The 21,276-nt window shown below is 33.3% G+C and overlaps 1 protein-coding gene across 4 annotated transcripts in view; it reads right to left on the reverse strand.

Annotated features, from left to right (window-relative positions):
• Nucleotides 1–20,521, reverse strand: part of LOC105066366 (solute carrier family 25 member 16) — a 66,246-nt gene extending 45,725 nt beyond the window's left edge. For 2 of the 4 annotated variants that reach the window (XR_012510285.1, XM_074374104.1), the window contains exons 1-7: nt 20,244–20,521; nt 15,182–15,274; nt 10,337–10,470; nt 9,216–9,279; nt 6,148–6,269; nt 5,811–5,877; nt 1,861–2,023 (exon numbers count right to left, since the gene is read on the reverse strand). Coding sequence is in view for 3 of the 4 variants with exons in the window: in XM_074374104.1 (XP_074230205.1) it covers nt 1,861–2,023; nt 5,811–5,877; nt 6,148–6,269; nt 9,216–9,279; nt 10,337–10,470; nt 15,182–15,274; nt 20,244–20,370 (770 nt within the window). In the remaining variant the exon portion in view is untranslated. The remainder of the gene's footprint in view (nt 1–1,860; nt 2,024–5,810; nt 5,878–6,147; nt 6,270–9,215; nt 9,280–10,336; nt 10,471–15,181; nt 15,275–20,243) is intronic. The other 2 variants (XM_074374106.1, XM_074374105.1) reach the window with 2 other exon arrangements.
• Nucleotides 20,522–21,276: the final 755 nt, after the last annotated feature.

The following is a 21,276-nucleotide window of genomic DNA, read 5'->3' on the forward strand; positions in this document are numbered from 1 at the left end:
AAGCTCCCTTTGCATTTTAATAGCATCTCCATGAATAATTTTTTAATGGGAGGTGGGGAGAGGAAAAAAATTTGTGGGGAATAAAGAGACCAAAAGCTCAACCTGAAGGATTCAGTTTCCAAACAGGAAAAGATGTATGTAGGTAAAAGGAATTGATTAATAGACAGAAAGTAAGAAGACAAAGTACAAGGATCAGAACTAGGGAAATAACAATGGGAAAGAAAGAAAATAGCATTCTAGACAATGTTCTTATGTAAAAAATGACAAGACAGTAACTTTTCTGGGTATGTACAATGTGAAAAATGATTTCAAGTTATTAGCAGGACTAGAAGATTAATAGTTATGAGTAACAAGTAGGAAAGTTGAGAGCTGAAGATTCTCATGAAGACGACGACGAGAAAGTAATACATGAATTATGGAGTTTGCACAGAGGACAGAAGTCCAACTAGAAACATTCAAGATCTTGCTAGAGAAGTAATGGAGATTTAAATAGAACTGGTTACTGTACAGAGGTGACCACTGAAACCATAAAGATAGATGAGCTATTCCAGGTATTCATGAGAAGAGCAGAGGACTAAAGTCTGGCTGGGCTTTAAAAAAATCAGCACAGACATGTAGGAAGAAGTCATGAATCAGCAAGAAACCAAAAAAGGGAAGGCAGGGAGAATGACCACAAAAAGAGGGCACCGTTACAAAAATCTAGAAACAAGAACAATTAAAAGCAGGTTAGACCGGAGAGGAGCGACTGGATCTGTTAAGACTCAATGGGTGCAGAATATAGCCTAAGAAGAGAAGTGGAAAAGAGAAGACATTTTACGGTTCTAAGTTGGAAGTAAATGATAAAGAATAAGGGGCAGTAAAACCAAGAAGAGACTCAGAATCGCTAAAGGTAATCATGTCTCTGCCAACGAATAAGGTTCCACAGCCTTGTTTCCAAAACTAAACCACACACCTTTTCTTCTTTTACCTTCAATCTAGTATGATCCGCTCCCCAACACAATGATCCTGAATCTGCTTTCCCAAAAGTAATCCTTAATTGTAAAACCCAATGAACACCTTCCTTTTCAGTACTTATCTTACTTTAACTTCTTCCACTGGATACTCTCTTTTTGAGTTTTTGTGACACTATTGTTTCCTGTTGTCTCCCTGCTGTTCAGGATACCCCTCAGTCAAAGAAAGCTTTTCTTCTTCCTGTTCCTGAAAAGTTCCTGCTTCTTGGTATTCTAGCATCTTTTTATCTCATCTACTCAGTCTCTCTTGGTCTAGGGAAATCCTTTGAAGCCACTTTTCCAATTATAATATAGTAATACCTTTATCTATGTCCCCAATACAACTTATATTAATATAAAATCCTCTTGAATTGCTACCGTCTTAATAAGAGTATAGGCTTCTCAAGGCAATAATTTTGTTTTCCCTTCAGTGAAACTCCCAATGCCTAGCATATTGTCTGGCACAAAGTAGGCTTTCAAGATTTAATGCAAGAGAAGTTGTGCCAACACACACACATACACACACACGAGATAAATGGCTCAAATTTCAGAACTTCACAAGGGCAAATTCATGAGAAAATATGAATGAAGACTGTACTTAGTATTTCTTTCTAGCTTTCTTTTTCCTTTCTTTTAAAAGGCACAGAAATTGAATGGGTTCAAACTAATCTGGTCAATTTGGCATGCAGTTATTTATAATACGCTTAAAGTGCAGGCACATCTGAAAAAAATGTATTAAATTAATACTTATATTTTATAAGGGATCCTATGTTTTAATAATCTATTAGAAAAAATAAAATGATTAACCAATGCGGAAAATCAGGATTGGGTAAATGTAATTTGACTGAATTAAGTTGATGAAGAAACTTACGATATTGTCTGTGCTATTGCTCCAGCAACACCACCACAAATTAAGTTTATGTGAGTTTTCAAAACTAAGACATTAGGATTGTCTGATGAAGGTCTGCCAAGAAGGGTAGGAGCATGAGAAAGCCCAACACTCTTTAAGGTACCAAAAGTAAAAAATGAAACACCTGAAAAACAAAATATAAATTCACCACGATGCTTAACAGAACATGAGCTGTGAAAAGGCACCATTCTTACACAATAACCAATTAACTCAAGGAACTAACTACGCATTTCCTGATTTCTGGTGTTTGGCTTAATCTAAGATAAAAAGGTTTTATTAATGTTTATAAATAACCTAAAGATAACAAAATTACCACCTATAAAAATTACAACATTGGTTTTCACACACTAATATCCAGTTCAGTTCACTGAATAAAGGCAGTAGTTGAGTATAACGCCACCTCACAAATGAATAGAATTAAACAGTTTTCCAAGGTTACACATAAGAATTAAATTTGTGATTAATAATTTTAAGTAAATGTGACAACTTATATTTACAGTAACAATGACAGTAATAATGCAAGATAGAGGCAACAAATTCAGAAGTGATAAAGCATTGTTATTTCAACTCATAATGTCTAATTTTGTCTTCAAGGAAGAGTATGACCATCAGAGGCTCACAAGATATATGGAATCTAATGAATATTGAATTAAGTTATTGATAATGTACATTTGGTGCTTGCTGAATATTCACATGATTTTATAATAGAACCATTAAAGTCATATATTAATAAAATCAAAGATAGAATTCAAGCATTCCAAGCAACTAAGCATTACTCAAGATATCTTGATATCTAACAAATTTTTTAAAATATTTAAAAAGATACTTGATGCTTAAGAACAAATGAGCACTAACAAAAATTCAGTCAAGGATAATACCTCAACATATGCATTTATTCTTTATATAAAATTCTTATAATCTTACAGTATTTTGTAATGATGATCTATAACTTTAGAATATTCATACACTTTTATATTTGGGAAATCCTAAGTATCCTAAAGACTTAATATTAAATACAGAAAATCCACACAATAAGGAAATTCATAGCAAATTAAACATAAGTAGGGAAAAATGGAAATACCAAAATAATGCAGAATGGTATTCAATTAAAAATAACACAATTAATTAAAATGCCTGTAAAGAGTATTCAGAAATATAAAAAATATTTGGGAAATGGGGAAAAATTAAGAAACAAAATTAAACATATACTGTATGTAAAAAATGTATTTCACAACTGAAAACTAAAAACAAAAGAATTAGAAAGATTAGAATACACAGCAAAAAACTAGAGTTCTGCTTCCAGCATAATGGCAGTCTAGGTATTCTGAGAGACTTTGTCATTGCAGAATAACTATATCCATTGCTGGGCTTACAAAAAGGAAGAGGATGTCTCCAAGAATCCCCAGCACTACTACTTTCCAAAAATATAATCTGGGACCCACTTGGGAGTTGCGGCCCATGAGAGAGATGGAATGACTCTACATTTTGATACCAAGAGGAGCAGAGTCAATGAGATGAATCCTGCCATTGGGCCTACAGAAGATGGAATCACTGGGTCAGAAACTCAGAAATTAAGATCAAGTAATAAGCTCATGAAATGACCACCAAAAAGAAAAAAAGAATAAAAAATAAAGAGAAAAACTAAATAAGTAAAGACCACCAAGCATAGGAGGAGGCAAATAAATTTACATATTTATAAAAGATTGGGGGATAAGGATTGAGAAAAATAAGCAAACAAGATAAGAAAGGAATAAAAAGAAACATAAAAAGAAAAGCAACAAGTGGAAATCAATAGCAAGTCCAAATATATCAATAATCACAATAACCATTAGATAACTGGCAATTAAAAGATCTTACTAACTGGATTGAAAAAATACCCAGCTATATGATGATTACAAAATAAATACCTAAGACATAAAAACATGAAAAAGTAGAAAATAAAAAGATGTCCCAGGCAAATATTAACTTGGATCTGGCCAAAAAATAATTATGAATTAGGGGTAGGGGGGTATTTGAACAATGACAATATACTAGATGATATTAAGACAGTTCCATAATGGTATGCAATTATGCTTTAAAAAAAGCATAGAGAGCTGAATACTGAAATACTGTGGATGAAATAATAAAGTATTTTTACTTTAAAATAATTTGGAATAAAGGGTAGAGGGAGTAATTAGGGGAATAGATGAAACAAAATGTCATGAGTTGATCATATGAAGCTAGGTGATATGTACATGGTGGTTCATTTTACTATTGCCGCCTTTCAAATATGTTTGAAAATATCCGAATTTTAAGTAAAAACAAATAAAATAACAAACTCAAGGGATGCAGCTAAAGCTGTATTTAGGAGAAAACACTTAAATTCCAGGAAAAAAAATCCAAAAGTTAAAAATTAATGATGTAAGCATCCAACTGAAGAATAAACCCAGAAAGGAGACAATTACGACATGAAGAAAAAAATCTATGAAATAGAATATTAAAGGCAGATTAGAGAAAGAAAGCCAAAATTGATTCTTTATAAAATCTGATAACTTATAAAACAAATAAAATAAAAAAGAACATGACTATAGACATAGCAGGTGTGAAAAAATACGAAGAAATAAGGAAAACCTTCTGCCAAGAAAACTGAAAACTAACACAAAACAGTCAAGTTCAAAATGGTAAAGAAAGGTATGAATTACCAAAAATAACTCACAGAGATAGAAAACCTGAATGGTCATACAACCATTCAGGAAATTAAATCAGTATTTAAAAATCATCTCACAATGAAAACATTCAAGAAACAGATAACTCTAATCATTTTATACAGATTCTTCTTAAGAATGGAAATGAAGAGATAGTCTTCAACTCATTCTATGAGACCTATGTAACCTTGATACCCAAACCATATAAGAACATTACAAAAGAATATTATAAGCTAATCTCATTTATGAATATAGATGTCAAACTTCTAAAAACAACTAGTAAATTGAATCCCATAAGATATAAAAAGATCATTATATCATAAGCAATTTGGGTTGACATTAGAACATCTAGTAAGATCATTCATCAAATTGATTAAATGAGAAAACTAAATGATCACCTCAGTGAAAGTAGAAATGGGTGTCTGATAAAATTCAACACCAATTCAGATAAAAATTTTTAACAAAATTCCTCAACCTGATAAATGGTATATACTACAGTAAATATTATACTAAATACATATTAGAAACATTCCCTTTAAAATCAATAACAAGCCAAAATGCCCAGGATCATCACTTTATTCACTGTTGCACTATAGATCCTTAACTAGCACAGTAAGGAAAACATAAATAGAGAAATAAGGATTAGAACAGAAGTAAGAAAAATGATGTTATTTGCACAGGATGTGGTTGTCCACACAGAAAACCCAAAGCATCTACAAGTAACGTGGTGGCTGGCCATAATATCAACAGGTAGAATAACACCTAGTTATAAAATCACATAAAATTAAATCAAACAATAAACTAAAAATGTAATTTCTAAAAAACACAACAAAGTTTATAAGATGCCTATGAATATATCTAACAAAAATGTCCAAGATCTGTGTGAAATTTCACTCAGAACCCCAACAAAGATTGTGTAACATCAAAAACTGATTCTAAAATGTGTGTGGAATAGCAAAATATCTATAGCCTTTACATGCCTGAAAAAAAAGAAGCATAAGGCCAAGGGACTTGTCCTACCAAATGTAAAGACTTATTATAAAACTGCACTCCATTATTGTTTTCAGAAGTAGCACTACAGATCACTGGGGAAAGGAGAAATTATTTAATAAATGGTTATGCTTAAGGAGGAAAAAACTAATTCTGTATAGATTAGAGATAATAAACTTTAAAAATCATTCCTATAAGAAAATAAAAAATCAAGATTTCACCAAATTTGAATCATACCTGCATACGGAGCCATTCCTAATATAGTAGGCATCAGGCCTCTGTAAAATCCAAGGAAACCACCTTCCTTTTGAGTGAAGAAAAATTAGAAGTGAAATTACATTGGGCTCATTATGATAAATATCAAAGAACAAAAGCATACTTTTTAACGAAAAAACTATTCTGAGACACACTCTGAAACACAGATGTGTTTTCATAATAATTAATATTAATGTCAATAATTATAAATAAAAGAATATTTAGATACATCAAATTTTAGATGCTATTTAGATACATCAAAATATTTGCCTAAATATAAAAGGACATGTTATAAACAAGAAAATTAAACATGAAATACCTTTGCATAAATTGTTTTGAATGCATGAATAATTCCTTTATAAGTGTGTTCCCCTTTCACCTGGAATGCTAGGCGTACTCTAACCATGTCAAGAGGGTAAGTACAGATAACTGCTGTCATACCTGAAAAGAAAGCAGAAACTTAAATGTATAAGAATTATATCTATATCTATATCTATATCTTTCCTATAATTCAAAAATTTGTAAAGGTAAAGGAGGCATTAGTTTAAAAGCTGCAAGATCATGAGTCAGGCTGAGGAAGTGGCATAACCTAATTGTACATCAGAGAATGGTAAAAATAATGCCAATGATTAATGCTAAACTCACATTATGCTAAATCTATGATCTACTTTTACAGTTTTTCAGCTAATTGACTTCATCATGTTTTTATATAGTGTATTTCTTTAAAATCTGAACAATCAATCAAAACTTCCAAAAGAAAAATAAAACTTTAACAAAGATGTTTAAAAATTATGAAGGATTTTTTTTGGTTGTTGTTCAATATTCCTAAAAGCACATATAGCAAGAAGATTTCTAATAATTTTGTACTCTGATAAATCTTGACAACTACTTAATGATTTTAAATGTTTGCTTATCTTTGGAGTAGATGGGAGGTGAGAAACATTCTTCTGACAATCATATTTTACCCTTCACTCTAAGTATTAAATTATGAAGCCTACAGGGTTAGGATTTACAGCTTTAGAAGCCCTAAACACAAAAAAGATTATGACATCTTACATTGTTCAAACTAAAAGCAATGCTGCACTGTAAAGGAAGTTTGAGGATATTCAACTAAATTCTGATTCTCCTCATGATGACTATCAATGCTTTTTAAAAATACCACATGTCCCTGCTTTGCTGAGGACCTAAGCATATATATAGTCTACCTGTCAAGTCATCTAGCACTAGTTTTATATAAAGTAGTTTGTATCTTCAAATCCTGAGCTCCCAATTTATCCCTCCTCCCCCAACTCCTTTCTCCCCTGGTAATCATAAGTTTGTCTTCTATGTCTGTGAGTCTGTTTCTTAAACTACTTATTTTTGACTTATGGTCAAAATTGGTCAAATGGTCAAAAGAGATAAACAGTATAGGCTTGAGAGTCAACTTGCTTGAGCTCAAATCAGACTCTACAGCTAACCTGCTATGTAACCTTGAGCAAGCTCCTTAACCTGGGTTTCATTTTCATTATCTATAAGATAGATGTCATGACAGTAGTTATTCAATTTAGAGTTTTATGAAGATTAAGTGAGTTAATATATGTAAATGCTTAGAATAATCTCTGACACGTAGTAAATAATACATCCAAATATCAGCTATTATTATTCTCCCAGTCTTTTCCTTTTCAAGCTATTTATTTTTTTGACACTTTCCTTTGAAAATCAAATCACTTGTTTTCTCTTTTTATCAAAATTCCTCCATTCCCAATTTCTCTTTTCCTGCATTTTAATGCTCAAGAATTCAAGAAGAGAAGCATAACCAGAGGCTTATTGGGGGGAAATATGTATAAAAGTGGCTGCACCAATGTACATTCCCAACAGTGCTTGAGGGTTCCCTTTACTCCACACCCTCTCCAACATTTATTATTTGTAGACTTTTTGATGATGGCCATTCTGACCAGTACGAGGTGATAACTCATTGTAGTTTTGATCTGCATTTCTCTAACAGTTAGTGATGCTGAGCATCTTTTCTTGTGTTTGTTGGCCATTTCTCTGTCTTCTTTGGAGAGATGTCTGTTTAGGTCTTCTGCCCATTTTTTGATTGGGTTGCTTTTTTTTTTTATTAACGTGTATGAGATCTTTGTATATTTTGAATTTTAACTCCTTGTCCATCTCATCATTTGAAAATATTTTCTCCCATTTGTGGATGCCATTTTATACAGTAGTCCCACATGGTAAACAAGAGGTCTCAGAAAATGGCAATGAACATCTCACATAAAAAAACCCCACATCAATATAAAAAACATTAGTTGAAAACATGAATAAATGTTTTCATCTTAGAATGAGGAAGGCATTTCTAAACACAAAAAATTTTGAAGCTACAAAGGAAAACCCTAATCCATTTGGCTATGTAAAATTTCTATATAGGGGAGAACTTTTGGATGACTTTTCTAAAAAATCACAAATAAGGTTAAAAGACAAATCTAAAACTGAGAAATAAAATATTAACAATATTTGACAGAAAAAAAAATAATGTCCTAATTCACAAATTCATAAAAATGAATATTTAAAAAATAGAAAGAATTCAAGGCTGAAAGTAAGAGAAATACAAGTGATCAATAAACATTTGAAAAGCTGATCAACCTTACTCATAATTAATTGCCAAATGATAAAAATTTGATAAGACCCAGTGTTGATAAAGGTATGTATGGAAAACCACTACTGAAAGCATTATAGAGATCAGTTTGGAAAGGTCTATCAAAAATTAAATATACATATTTTTTGATAGGTGAAGTAATTTCCCTTCTCAAAATTTATTCTACAGATATAGTCACGCAAGTACAATGTATTATTTGTAAAACAAAAATTGAAAATATCCCAAATGTCAATCAATAGGAGACTGAGTAAATAAATAATGGTACATTCTCACCTTAGAATATAAAAATCTTTACAAAAATAGAAAGATCTATGTACTGATATAGAAAAGAGTCTTGAGACAACTGTAAAGGAAAAGTTCTAATCCTATAAAATAGTGTTAGAAAAAAGCATACATAAGAAACTGCTAATAGTGATTGCTTCTAGTAGTAGAACTATTTTCATTGTACAGGAATATGTATTACTACAGCCATTACAATTTTTTTTTAAGTTTTGAAAGAAAAACATAAACATTTCCAGAATTAGAATTGTCAATGGGAATGTATGTTTTTCACATAGTTATAAGTTTATACTATTCCTTACAATCTCCTACTATAAAACACTTTGAGTTGGACTATTAATAATTTCTTGCATAATTGAGCATAGGAAGTTAACAAATGTGTGCTACTTAATCAATGTCACACATGTTATCTAATCAAATTAAGTATTTTAATAGAAAATTAATTTGCAGAAATAAAATATACCCATTCCTCTTACCTGCCATGGATCCAGCCATCAATCTGTGCACGTGACCAGAAATTCCCAGCTTTGTAGTAATTAACTAGAAACCAAAACATCAAATTAAATGAGTTTTTTTTAATGTGGCATCCTTTTTTTTCTTTAACTGAAGTATAGTCAGTTTACAATGTTGTGTCAATTTCTGGTATAGAGCACAGTGCTTCAGTCATATAGGAACATACATTCACTGGTTTTAAATGAAATATTTTTTAAATGTTGCCCATTTCACTGTTTAAAAATGAAAACTTATCTCAAAAGAGTTACAAAACTAGTAAAAAAGAAAACTAGTATTGAATGTGAGTGAAATGAGCACAGATATATAAAGCTGGGCAGTGTTATATCACATAATAATGAGGTCAGGTATTTCCTCTGTAGCACCTGCTCTACTTACACACTTAAACAGAAGTGATCTTGCCAAATATACTCCACTACACACTGATGACCACAAATATTTAAAATGTGAAGGGGAACAGTAGAATAAAATGCTACTGTAGACAATGAAGTCTTGATATACTGATGGTAGTTCTGACTAGCTTAGAATGTTCTCAATCTCTACGGCTTAATTTTCATTTTAAGACACCTTATAAATTGTAATGGATTTAACCCCTTTCTATGTTAAAATATTCAAGAGGATAAACTTTGAGTCAGCCAGGGAAGAGAAACTTAATGAGTATGATGGGAAAAGCTGTTAACTTATAGCATTACTTAAAAACAGACTTTCACAATATGTTTTCACTATTTTATTTAATTAGAAAATCCAAAGCCACAATGGTCCTCTTCTACAGTTGAGAAACAAAAAGCACATCAAAAGCTATTAATATTTTATGGATTTATTATTATCTAGTTGAAGAATACTTTGGCTCTTCTTCGTAAGTGTGAACATGAACAATTTACTCAAAAATGACTAAAAATTTTGGAATAGATAACCCCAAAACCTAGTTGTATTTAAAATTTTAAACTATTACAAGTCTTATTTCTTCAAAAAGGCACTACTTTATCCATTTGTCCAAAGTAACTTCAAAGGTCAAAGCAAATGCTTTGTCAATTAAGTATGGTATTCAAGGACACAAAAGAGGAAAACAAGATAAAAGTTTAAGTACCGTTTTATAATGCTCAAATGCCATAAACTGGATTGCACCATAGGGAAAGATTCGAATCATCATTGCACCATTCCCTTTATACAATCCAAGGTATCCCTCCTTTTGGGGAACAGCACGCAATGCAGAAAATACTCCTATTTTTAGAAAGATTTTTAGAAGAAACATACTATTAAAACAGAGAAAACTACCTAAATTCAAATTTTCATGACAATCACAGATAAAGATTACTATACCATTATTCATATTTTTGCTTGAGGAATTATATGAATAGTAATTTCTATATAAGAGTTAAATCTACTTAAAATAAATCATATGCCCAAATTATGTAAACATTCCTCATGTAAAAATAGAAAACACATTATAGCAAGAACAGCTGCAAACTATAGTAAATCATATTTATAATTACTATAAATTATATTAACTTATAGCAAAGTAAAAATATTAATAGAAATATATTGAAAGTCTAGATATTGTACTGCAGATGACTGACTGTCTGCAAGGAGGAAGGAAGGTTTCCCAGTCTGACCCAGTTACATGTATGGTTTGTTTATGTAGGAAACAATTAAATAAAAGAAAAAAATAAAAAACCTACCAATTAAAAAGCTATTTAAATTGGGGAGCAAATTTTCATTAATAGTATACTTTAATTAGAAATACAGATAAAGGCCTAAGTTCTCATCTGATATAATGATACGTTTATTATTCTGAAAATGTCAATCACTAATCCTATTTGCAGTACAGACTTCTACATTCCATTATTAAACTATTTAAATTCAGGTTTCTTTCCAAATTTTTCAAACAAAGATTTGATAAAATATAAAAGTAAATCACTGAGCTCATTTCACAGTTCAGAATTCAAATAACCTTTTGATCCCTCCCCAGAAATTAAAACTGTAGGTACTTACTAACATCCAAGAAAAGACATATCCTAAAAGCATTTTAATAAGCACATATCTAAATGGACTAATAAGCTATTAAAAAATTCTATTTCATATATATATATATATATAAAACAGCTATATGTATAATATATAAAGTTCTTGCAAAATACATAAATAATATAACTATATTCACCCCCCTCCTCCCCCAAAGAAAACGCTATCAAAGACATCCTTTTGCTGGAAGAGAATACTAAAGTTAAGCCCAGTTTAATTTTATTCAAATGTATTTATAACAATTTAAGGGTAATCAACTTTAGAACAATGGCCACCGAGCAGGGACAGGAAGGCTGATGATGAGGGAGAAATACAGAGGAGGTTTCAATTGTACTGATGTTTATTTTTGAAACTGTGTGGCTCCACATATGTTTATTATATTATTCTCTAAAACTCTATATTATAAATATTTTAAGAGAAATCATTTATAGAAGTGAAATAGATAAAGCACTTTCAAAAAGAAAATCCAGGAAACAAAATGCAAGGGAGGGTGGCTGGGGAAGATACAAGAAAAGCACAATGAAGATACAAATCAATGGTTGGAAAAAAAAAATCTAAATGCCATAGATTCCTCTATTAAAAGCCAAATACTCTCAAATTCTATTAAAAGGCCATATCTAACCCTATGCTTGTTACAAAAAAAAATCTCACCTAAAACAAAATAACTGAGAAAGACAAACAGAGGAAGAATGGATGTTGAATCTTTTCAAATGGCATTTAAATATCCACTGAGAAAATTACATTGTTTTTCTCCTTCAACCTATGGTCTGTACTATTTTTACTTTGATTGATTGATTTTTAAAATGGAGGTACTGGGGATTTTACCCAGGACTTCGTTAATGCTAAGCACACACTCTACCACTAAGCTATACCCTCGCCCCAATTTTTACCTTGGAAAATGGAGATTTTCTTTAAGGCATAACACTGAACCAATTTTTGCATTCGTTATAAGCATGTTAGGGAAGAACAGGTATTCTCTGTAGGGTGCAAAGTCCTCTGTGTCTCAACACACATGCTCAAGTTATATTGAGCATGTGTGTTATTTAGATCCTTCTCTGTATCTTTACTTATTTTATCAAGCTAAGATTATAAGGAAATAACATTTGGTCAAATATAAGCATATGCTTGTGTAGTATACATTAGCCTGAAGGCAAATGGAAGCAAATTGTAAAAATGCTTAATTTCTAAGGAGGAAATGAGAGGGAAAATGTGCTTGCTTTTGCTCTTACTGAATTATGAACTTGTGAAAATATTATACATTCAAAAAATAAAAATAAATAAAATGAAAAGGTACCTAAATTAAAAGTAAGGATTTTTAAAGAATCCTTTTATGATTTATCTACCTATTTTTATAATCACACTGACTGTAAATGGGGGTCAAAGGTTTTCAATATATTACAGGAAAAAATTCTTTACACTCATTGCAAACTAGGGAAGAAATTCTAATTATACTCCTTCCTTTTCAGTTGGCCACAGTAATTTTGATTCAAAATAAAAAGCAGTTTTTGCCTTAGAAATAACATCATACACTTTTAAAAAGAAGTTAAAGTAGAAGTTTTATTCAATAGCATATCTTCATCATCTTTAATTTGACTGTGAAAAATCATGTTTTTAAGTTTAAGCAAAATTTTAAAACTATCTTATGCATGTAAAAAGGAGGGTATCTAGAATAAAATGCCCAACAACATTTTTAAAATAAAATTAAAAGCCACTAACACCTTAAAAACTTTTTTTTGGTTTATATATTCTAAAGACACATGAAACTCCATACACTACACCAATAATTCATTGTTGCACTCCAGGAATTCTATTTCACATTTTGCATGCCTTGTAAGGTACACTGTAACCCATGCGTGCAACCCTGTAGAGCATGAAATCTTATGTGAATATGTAATCTAATGATTACAAATCAGGAAACAAAACAACATACGTCAGCATGGAGAGAAGTTTAAAGGAATAAAACAATCCTGCTCAGACATTCATATGTTGGATCATTGTCAAACACCCCGAGATATTGGGTAATAGAATTCATCTCCTTTTCACCCTCAATTTAAACAACAAAAGAAAATTATTTCCTTCCTTTCCAGTTTTATATAATCTCTCAATAAATTCAAAGGTCTGATTCTTTCTATACATAAGCAGTACACTGTGAAGATACAGAATTCACTTCTGGACACAGAGATAGTAGCAATTTCTTTCTTTGAATTTAAAGTACACTTTATGTCACAGAGAACAGTATCATGTGAAAAACATGAGTTGTTACAAAACTGTGATGTCAAGGACTATGAATCAGAAACTGATTCATTATAGTAGTAACATGAATGTGAAGAAGTTTTTATAGATAAGGTATATGTTTTGCTTATCTTCTTTTTTGTTTATTTTTTTTGGCTTTTTTTGTGGGAGGGGGAGGTAATTAGGACCCTTCCCCCTTGCTTATCTTCTTTTTATGTATGGTATATAAGTGTGGTATACTGTTTAAGTGTGGTTTACTTTTTAAAATATTTAAGAAAGCTCTTTAAAAAAAGGATTAAATAAAAGTTCTAAGTGAAAAGAAAAAAATTTTTAAGTATAGACTTACTTAGTATTAAAAATATTGACAAAAAATGAGCCACAACGAATATAACAAATATACAATCCATTTTTTTAGAAAAATCACATTTAAAAAACCCAATTGTTACAATGATTGATTCTTATTCACTCTGTTAAACATCTTTCTTATAAACTGATGCTGCATAAATCATGCAGAGCATACATCATTCCCATCTCTTGAAGCATGAAACTATAAAGCAATGGAGTAATATGAATTAGTTGCCTTGACCTAATTTCTTTCTTTGTCTCTGTCTGCATTAATTTTTTCTTTTATATAGTTTTCCCTCTAATTGAAAAATTAATATATGTTCAACACATATTATAAATTAGCTTAGGGAAAAAAATTACCTATAATCTCACCATTGAATTTAACCACTTAATGTTCATTATTTGTCCGTTTAGCATTATGTCTAAGCATGTTTATTAAGACAAAATGCAATATGATTAAGCCATTTTGTAATATTTTTCCATTTAATTAATCACATTATAAACTTTCTTCCTAGCCAATTAATATTCTTTTACAATATTTTATGATTGTAAAATAGTCTATGGGCTTTTTTTTTATTTAAATATTTAATTTAACTTAGTCAATTCCCTATTATTGAACATTTTCATGGGATTTTTTTTAACCAACATAAATAATGTTCTGATTCTTGTATATACATCTGTGAGCACATTTCTGATTACTTCCTTAAAACAAATAGAATTGCAAGGCCAAAAAGCATGTATCTTTTCAAGACTTTTGATGCATATTACCAAAATGCCCTCCAAAAAAACTATAAAAAATTCCTACTCCCACTAATGACGTATTATTAGAGTGTCCACATTAATTATAATAGCTGATTTTTACGTTAGTAAGGAACAACTAAGGGCTCAATTTTTTTTAACAGTGTTAAGTTTATCCATATATACTAATTTCATTGTATTCTGCTTCCCCTATGATATCTAGATGGCATGTTTAAGTGTTTAAAAGGAGCAAACCTTATCTCCACCACTAACTGGATTTTCTTTTAAAAAATCAAGCTGAGTTGTTATGTGTGTCTGTAAAGGATGTGATTTGTTAATTTCAATAAAAAATATGTAGTACTTATTTCAATAATTCGAAGATTTTGGTTTAGAGGATATTAGTATCCTAAAATAATAAATATAACCACTACTGCAAATGAAAAGATTAAAATGGATAAGAAATACATCCCTTATAAAATTTGCCCCCAAACTTGAACTCCCTTTTGTGTCCTCTTTCCACTATAATTCACAACTGGAAACAAAGCCAACAGATGGATAACATTTTCATTTTTGTCTTTAGCATCCATGAACTCACCCAAATGTTTGTAATGGTGATTGTGAGCTTGTAATAAAACCTTTACTCGATCCAAAGGAGCAACTGTTGTTTTGGCACAGCATCCAGCAATACCTAAAAAATTTGAAAACATCAAAAATCAAAATATTAATATCTGTTTTAAAGGCACATATCTCTTTAATTGATGAAAGTTAAATGTGTTAAAATTAAAATCTTTACTAGATATATTTTCAAAATTTAAATGAAATTTGTATCCCTAATTTTCTTAGTTAATAAAAGTATTCAGTATTCTGTAAATGCTCTCTTTTGATCAAAGCCATTAGTAATCACAAATGAAAATAATTTTATTTCATTGTATCAATAAAATTACTAAAGCAGAATAGAAGGAATGTGAAATATAAAGATGACAATGTGGTTCTTTTTTTTTTTTTTTAAGATTCAGAAATAAATTACATCTAGAGGATTTTGCTAATCCTTCGGTTTAACTAATAGCCTATTTAGACAACTCAGTTATGTCAAACTTTCAAAAGATCCAAAAATATGCTTTCAAAACCTGTCTGGAATCCATCAAATACAATTAATTTGTGGTATATCCATAATGTGTAATTACACTTTCCACATAAAAAAAATTTTTTTGAAAAGATCAAGAAGAAATTGCAGGTCAGCCCTACTAGCTTAGCTTGCTTTTGAGGCGGTAATACATAAAAGACTTTTTCCTACAGACTGATTGTGTTCCCCCAAAATTCATATGGTGAAAACTAATTCCTAGTGATGGTATTTAAAAGTAGGACCTTTAGGAGGTGATTAGGATCCTCATGAATGAAATTACTGCTCTTATAAAAGAGGCCCGAGAGAGATTTCTGGGCTCTTCCCCATGTGAAAACAGTGAAAAGGTGCCAGCTATGAGGAAGCAAATCCTCCCCAGATACCGCATCTGCTGATACCATGATCTTGGACTTCCCGACTTCTAGATCTACAAGAAAGATGTCTGTTGTTTATAAGCCACCAACATTATAGCATTTTTTTATAGCAGCCTGAAAGAACTAAGACACTTTTTTGAAGAACCTTGCATGTAGCAAGCACTCAAATCAAATGAGTTCTTATTATTATAAAAAGGCGGATAAAAAAAGTCCTTGTCCCTTTTTATGATTATGTTAAGCTCTTCATCACTGCATATTTGTTCCAGAAGGCACAAGAGGACTGGGATTTTGTGGGTCTTTTCACTACTGCAACCCCAGAAACCAGTTCAGGGCCTGTCCCTTAACAGGTATTCAATAAATATTTGAATTATTGAATGAATGTAGAGTCTTACTTTACAAACTTTAAAAATGTAAGATAAAATCACTCAAAATCCACCCACTTTTACTTAACAGCTCAGCATGTAAATGATGCTAAAATTCATATTCTGAGATACTCAAAAATAAAATGCCTATTTGTACTCAAATATTAAATTCATGTATAAGTTTCTATATCAAGCTTCTCTTATCTGAACTAATGGAAATAGCAATCATGGTCACTCAAAATTGAGAATAAACTAAAAATAATTTGCAGTCAGATATATGAGGTTTCAGAATAGTTTGTCACATTACTATCTTTCTAGTTATGAATTAACCATGTAAATATTTAGAATGTGTTGAATAAGTAGTTTCCTTGAATAGTATCTTGACTGGCTTATCACATTACTTTACAGTTCAGTTAATCATCACCAAAGTCCACTGAGTTACATCAAGCAGCTTTTATCTTCATTTTGAGCAAGTGAAGTTAATGTATTTGCCAAAGGACACTGCTAATCAACAATAATAGTTAACAAGTTTCCTTTGAACCAGGCACTAGGCTAAGATATGTAACTGCAGACACTGTGACAAGGCTTTAAAGGTACTTTCTCATTTAATCAATACAACCTTCTGAGATAAGTACTCTTATTTTCCCATTTAAAGGATGGGGAAACTGAGGAACAGGAGGGTAAGTAACGTGCCCAACGGCATTTTCTCATATCACTTTACCAGGAACACCTATAATGGCTACAAAAATCTGTATGCAACTTTTCATAGCCATTTTATTCAAATAACCAAAAACTAGAAGACAATGTGGTAAATCCATACAATGGAATACTAATAACAAAAAGGAGCATATTACTAATGCATGCGACATGGGTAAAACTTAAATGCATTTTGCTAAGTGAAGGAAGCCAGACTCAGAAGACTATATACTATGTGATTACATTTATATAACGTTCTGGAAAAGGCAAGACTATAGGGACAGAAAATAGATCAGCGGCTGCCAGGGGTTGGAGATGAGAGTACAGGCGTAAGTACAAAGGGAAGTGGAAATAACTGGGGGAGATGGAACTATTCTATGTCTCAGCTGAGTTGGTCATTACAAAACATGTTTGTCAAAATTCATTCCACTGGGGGAAGGGTATACCTCAGTGCTAGAGCACTGTGCTTAACATGCACAAGGTCTTGGGTTCAATCCCCAGTACCTCCATTAAGAAATAAATAAATAAGTAGACTAATTAGCTCCCCCTCAAGAAAATTCAACTGTACACGCAAAAAAGGGTGAACTTTACTGCATATAAATTATACCTTAATAAACCTGATGTTAAAACAAAAAACTATATAAAAAAGAAAAAATTGTGCAAGGTTCTAAAAAGTACACAGCTTAATCAATATTCCATTGTAGAGTTTCCTATACTTGCTGTCTCCAATTCCTTTCCTCCTCTTAAAAGATTTTTATGTATCAAAGTGTAAGAAACATAGAGAAAGTGCACAAATTGTAAGTATGCCACTTACCGAACTACAGCAAGATGAATACACCCACGTAAGGACTACCCAAATCAAGAAATAATATTATCAGCCTCCCAGAAGTCCTTCTCTTCTATTCCCCAAATCACTATTTGCTCCTCCTTCTCAGAGACAACCAATCAGCTTTGTGAGTTTTAACAACAGAGATTTAGTTTTGGCTGGTTTTGAACTTTATACAAATAAAATCACATAGTATGCACTGCTTTGTGTCTGGCTGCTTCTGTTCAATATCATGCTTATTAGATTCAAACACACTGTTGTACATGGCAGGAATTTAGTCATTTTCAGTGCTACATAGTATTTCACTGTATAATTATATCATATTTTGGTTATATAATCTAACATTGATGGACATTGGGTTGCTTCTGCTTTGGGAATATTATGAATATGACAGATAACAGCATAGATACATACATGTTGGGTATATACCTAGGAGTGGATGGAACTGGTGGCTCATATGGTATATAAATGTTCAGCTTCACAGATAACTACCCAGCCAGTTCTCTAAAGTGGTTGTACCTGTTTGCGTTACCATCAGCAGCATATGAGAGTCCTGGTTGCTATTCTTGCCTACGTGTCACCAAGACTCTACTTCAATGTCTAGTCAACATCACAAAATGTAACATGGCCAAAACTAAACTCCTGATCTCTCCCCACAACCATCAGGAAAGTTCTTCCAACTATATAGCCTCCCCATTTCACTCAATGACAAGTTCATCCTTTCAGCTGCTCAGGCCAAAATAAGTCACCCTCGACTTCTCTTCCTTACCCCATCTCTAATCTGTCAGAAAATCGTTTATTCTATCTATATTCAGGTTATGTTCTCACATTTTTTCACCATCTCCCTGGCTACTAACCTGATCCAAGCCACCACCACCTATCATCTGAATTACAACAATTACCTTCAAATTTGTCTCCCTGCTTCCAGATTTACATCCCTACAGTTATTCTCAATAGAGCAGCCAAAGTGATCCTTGGGAACATTATCACTTCTCTGCTAAAGACCTGAAATGGCTCCCTACTTCACTCCAAGTAAAAGTCAGAATCTTTACAATGGTTTCCAAGGCCCTTCATTTCCTCTCCCCTTTAGCTTTCTACCCTCCTTCCCCCATCACCACCACCTGGCTATAGACACACAGGTCTCGCTGCTGTTCTTTGAACCGACATGACCCTCTCTGAATTAGCTTTTCTTTAGCTTTTCTCTCCACCTGGACTGCTCCTCATTACAGATCAACTTACTAAACTTCCTCACTTTTTCAAGTTTGCTCAAGTCATGATCCCAATGAGACCTAGCACAAACTATCCTACTTAATATTATATGCACTTAACCTCTCCATTTCTTAGCCTCATTCTCCTTTTTACTTCTTCCCATTGCATTCCTCACTTTCTAATATAACAAGTAACTTATTTTTTCATTTTGTTTATTGTCTTTCTCACAACCACTCCCCAACCAATGTAAACTCCAGGATCTTTGTTTTGTTCCCTGATGTCCACTGAGCATGTAGCAGACACAGAGCAGGCACTCAAATATTCCTTGTATAAATGAACAAAAGTCCTTTTTATTAGTAGAACAAAATAATTCTTAATACTACTGCAGCATACAGATATCTTTCTACAAGTCCTCATAATGCAGCATTTTAAAAACTCCTAGCCTTAATAAATAATTAAGTGATGACAATTCAGACAATCAATTAACAGGGTGAGACTGAAACATCTCTCTATGGGAAAGCAGAAGAAATTTTGAGAAACAGTATGAACCACACCAACAGGAGGGCTGCACTAGCTGTCTGTCAAGTAGCTGTGGCAGTTTGCTGGAATCACCGGAACCAGTTTTGGTTGTAGATGGTTTCACACAATTTCCCAGTCATCTTTAAAAAGCTGACCTCCAATATTTGTTTTCTTTTAAGCAAAATGCAAAATCCAGTTCTACACTAGACTACAAAAGAAAGGAATGCCCATCATGTTTCAATGAAACCCTAGGGTCTTTCAGGGGACTCCCTTTTTTCCCCTGCTATCCAACCCTGAAGAATGGGTGCCTAGCTCAGCCCTTCCAAGTCCCCAGCCGCTCCCCTCAAGGCCCTTCCTTCCCAGGATCCTGCTGTCTATAGTCAAGTGATTATTAGAAAGAGATTACAGCAGATCCCGGCAAACACCTGGCAGGGCACTGAAGCAGCCAGAGTCAAGAGCCAAGAATGTCATCACGACTGCACTCACCCGCCCTGCCCCGGATCCGCCCCTGCCACTCCCTGCGCGGCCAGGTCCTCCCGGCGGACACCCACCTCCGGCCAGGAAGGAGCGCAGCCAGTAGAAGTCTCGGCGGGCGGCGGGCCCTCCAGCTCCTGCCGCCTGCGGCATCGCGGGGTGGGGCTCGGCGGCCGCCAGGGCCGCCGCCGCCGCCGCCACCATCAGGACCAGGGCCGCGTCGGGAGCTTTGGTCGTCAATTTACAGACTAAGGGCCCTGGCCATGGCCGGAGCAGGCGGTGACAGGGCACCGACCGCAGCGCGGGCGGGACGGAATATCACGGGCGGCGCGTCGCGGGCTGATGGCGTACGCCAGGGGCGGGGCCTGGGTCACGGCCCGAAGGGGAGTCTCCCGGGCTGGATGCCTCCCACCCTCGCCCAGCATCACCCCGCATCCCTCGTTCTGGCTTCGCAGTACTGGCCCTTTCTGTTACAGACCGAAGAAGGGAAGCATGGCCAGCGAGAAGGTCCCTCCAAAACCCACTACCTCAGAAAGCGCTCCCCTGTCCATTGACCTGTAACTGTCCATCGCACTGCCTCTGACCTCCCTAAAACGAACGCTTTCCAAAACCAACCTTTGGTTCCTCACTCTCCAGGAACCTCTCAAATGGCACCCTCTCCCGCCAAATCGTCTCTACCTTCCCAGATCTTATCACTGACTCTCAGTTTCTGCCTCCCTAACCCCCTACTAAGCTTCAACTCCACCCCTACCACCTCTGCCAAAGAAATAATTGCTAAAGCAAGTTTTTTCTTTGGGGGCCTAGAAATTACACAGATTACTTCTGCCTTGCCAGGACTTTCTGAATCTGTGCCTTTTGCTTAGCTTTCAAATTACAACGTTTTACTCCCCACCAACTGCTAAACTCAGAAACCTTCTCCTGGCCCCACTGTATTACAAGACTGTATTTTTTTTTTTTTAACCACTCCTTACCGGCACTGTTTTCTTACTGTGAATCCCTCATTTCTACCAATTGGAGCCAAATTTATTCCTATTCTTTGTGATCAAAGTTGTTCTGAACTTCTATCCTCTTCCAGAAATTATTATAATTTTTTTAATACTTAGTCCAACC

The sequence above is a fragment of the Camelus bactrianus genome, chromosome 11, assembly GCF_048773025.1.
Source record: "Camelus bactrianus isolate YW-2024 breed Bactrian camel chromosome 11, ASM4877302v1, whole genome shotgun sequence".
In the NCBI taxonomy this organism is placed as follows: domain Eukaryota; kingdom Metazoa; phylum Chordata; class Mammalia; order Artiodactyla; family Camelidae; genus Camelus; species Camelus bactrianus.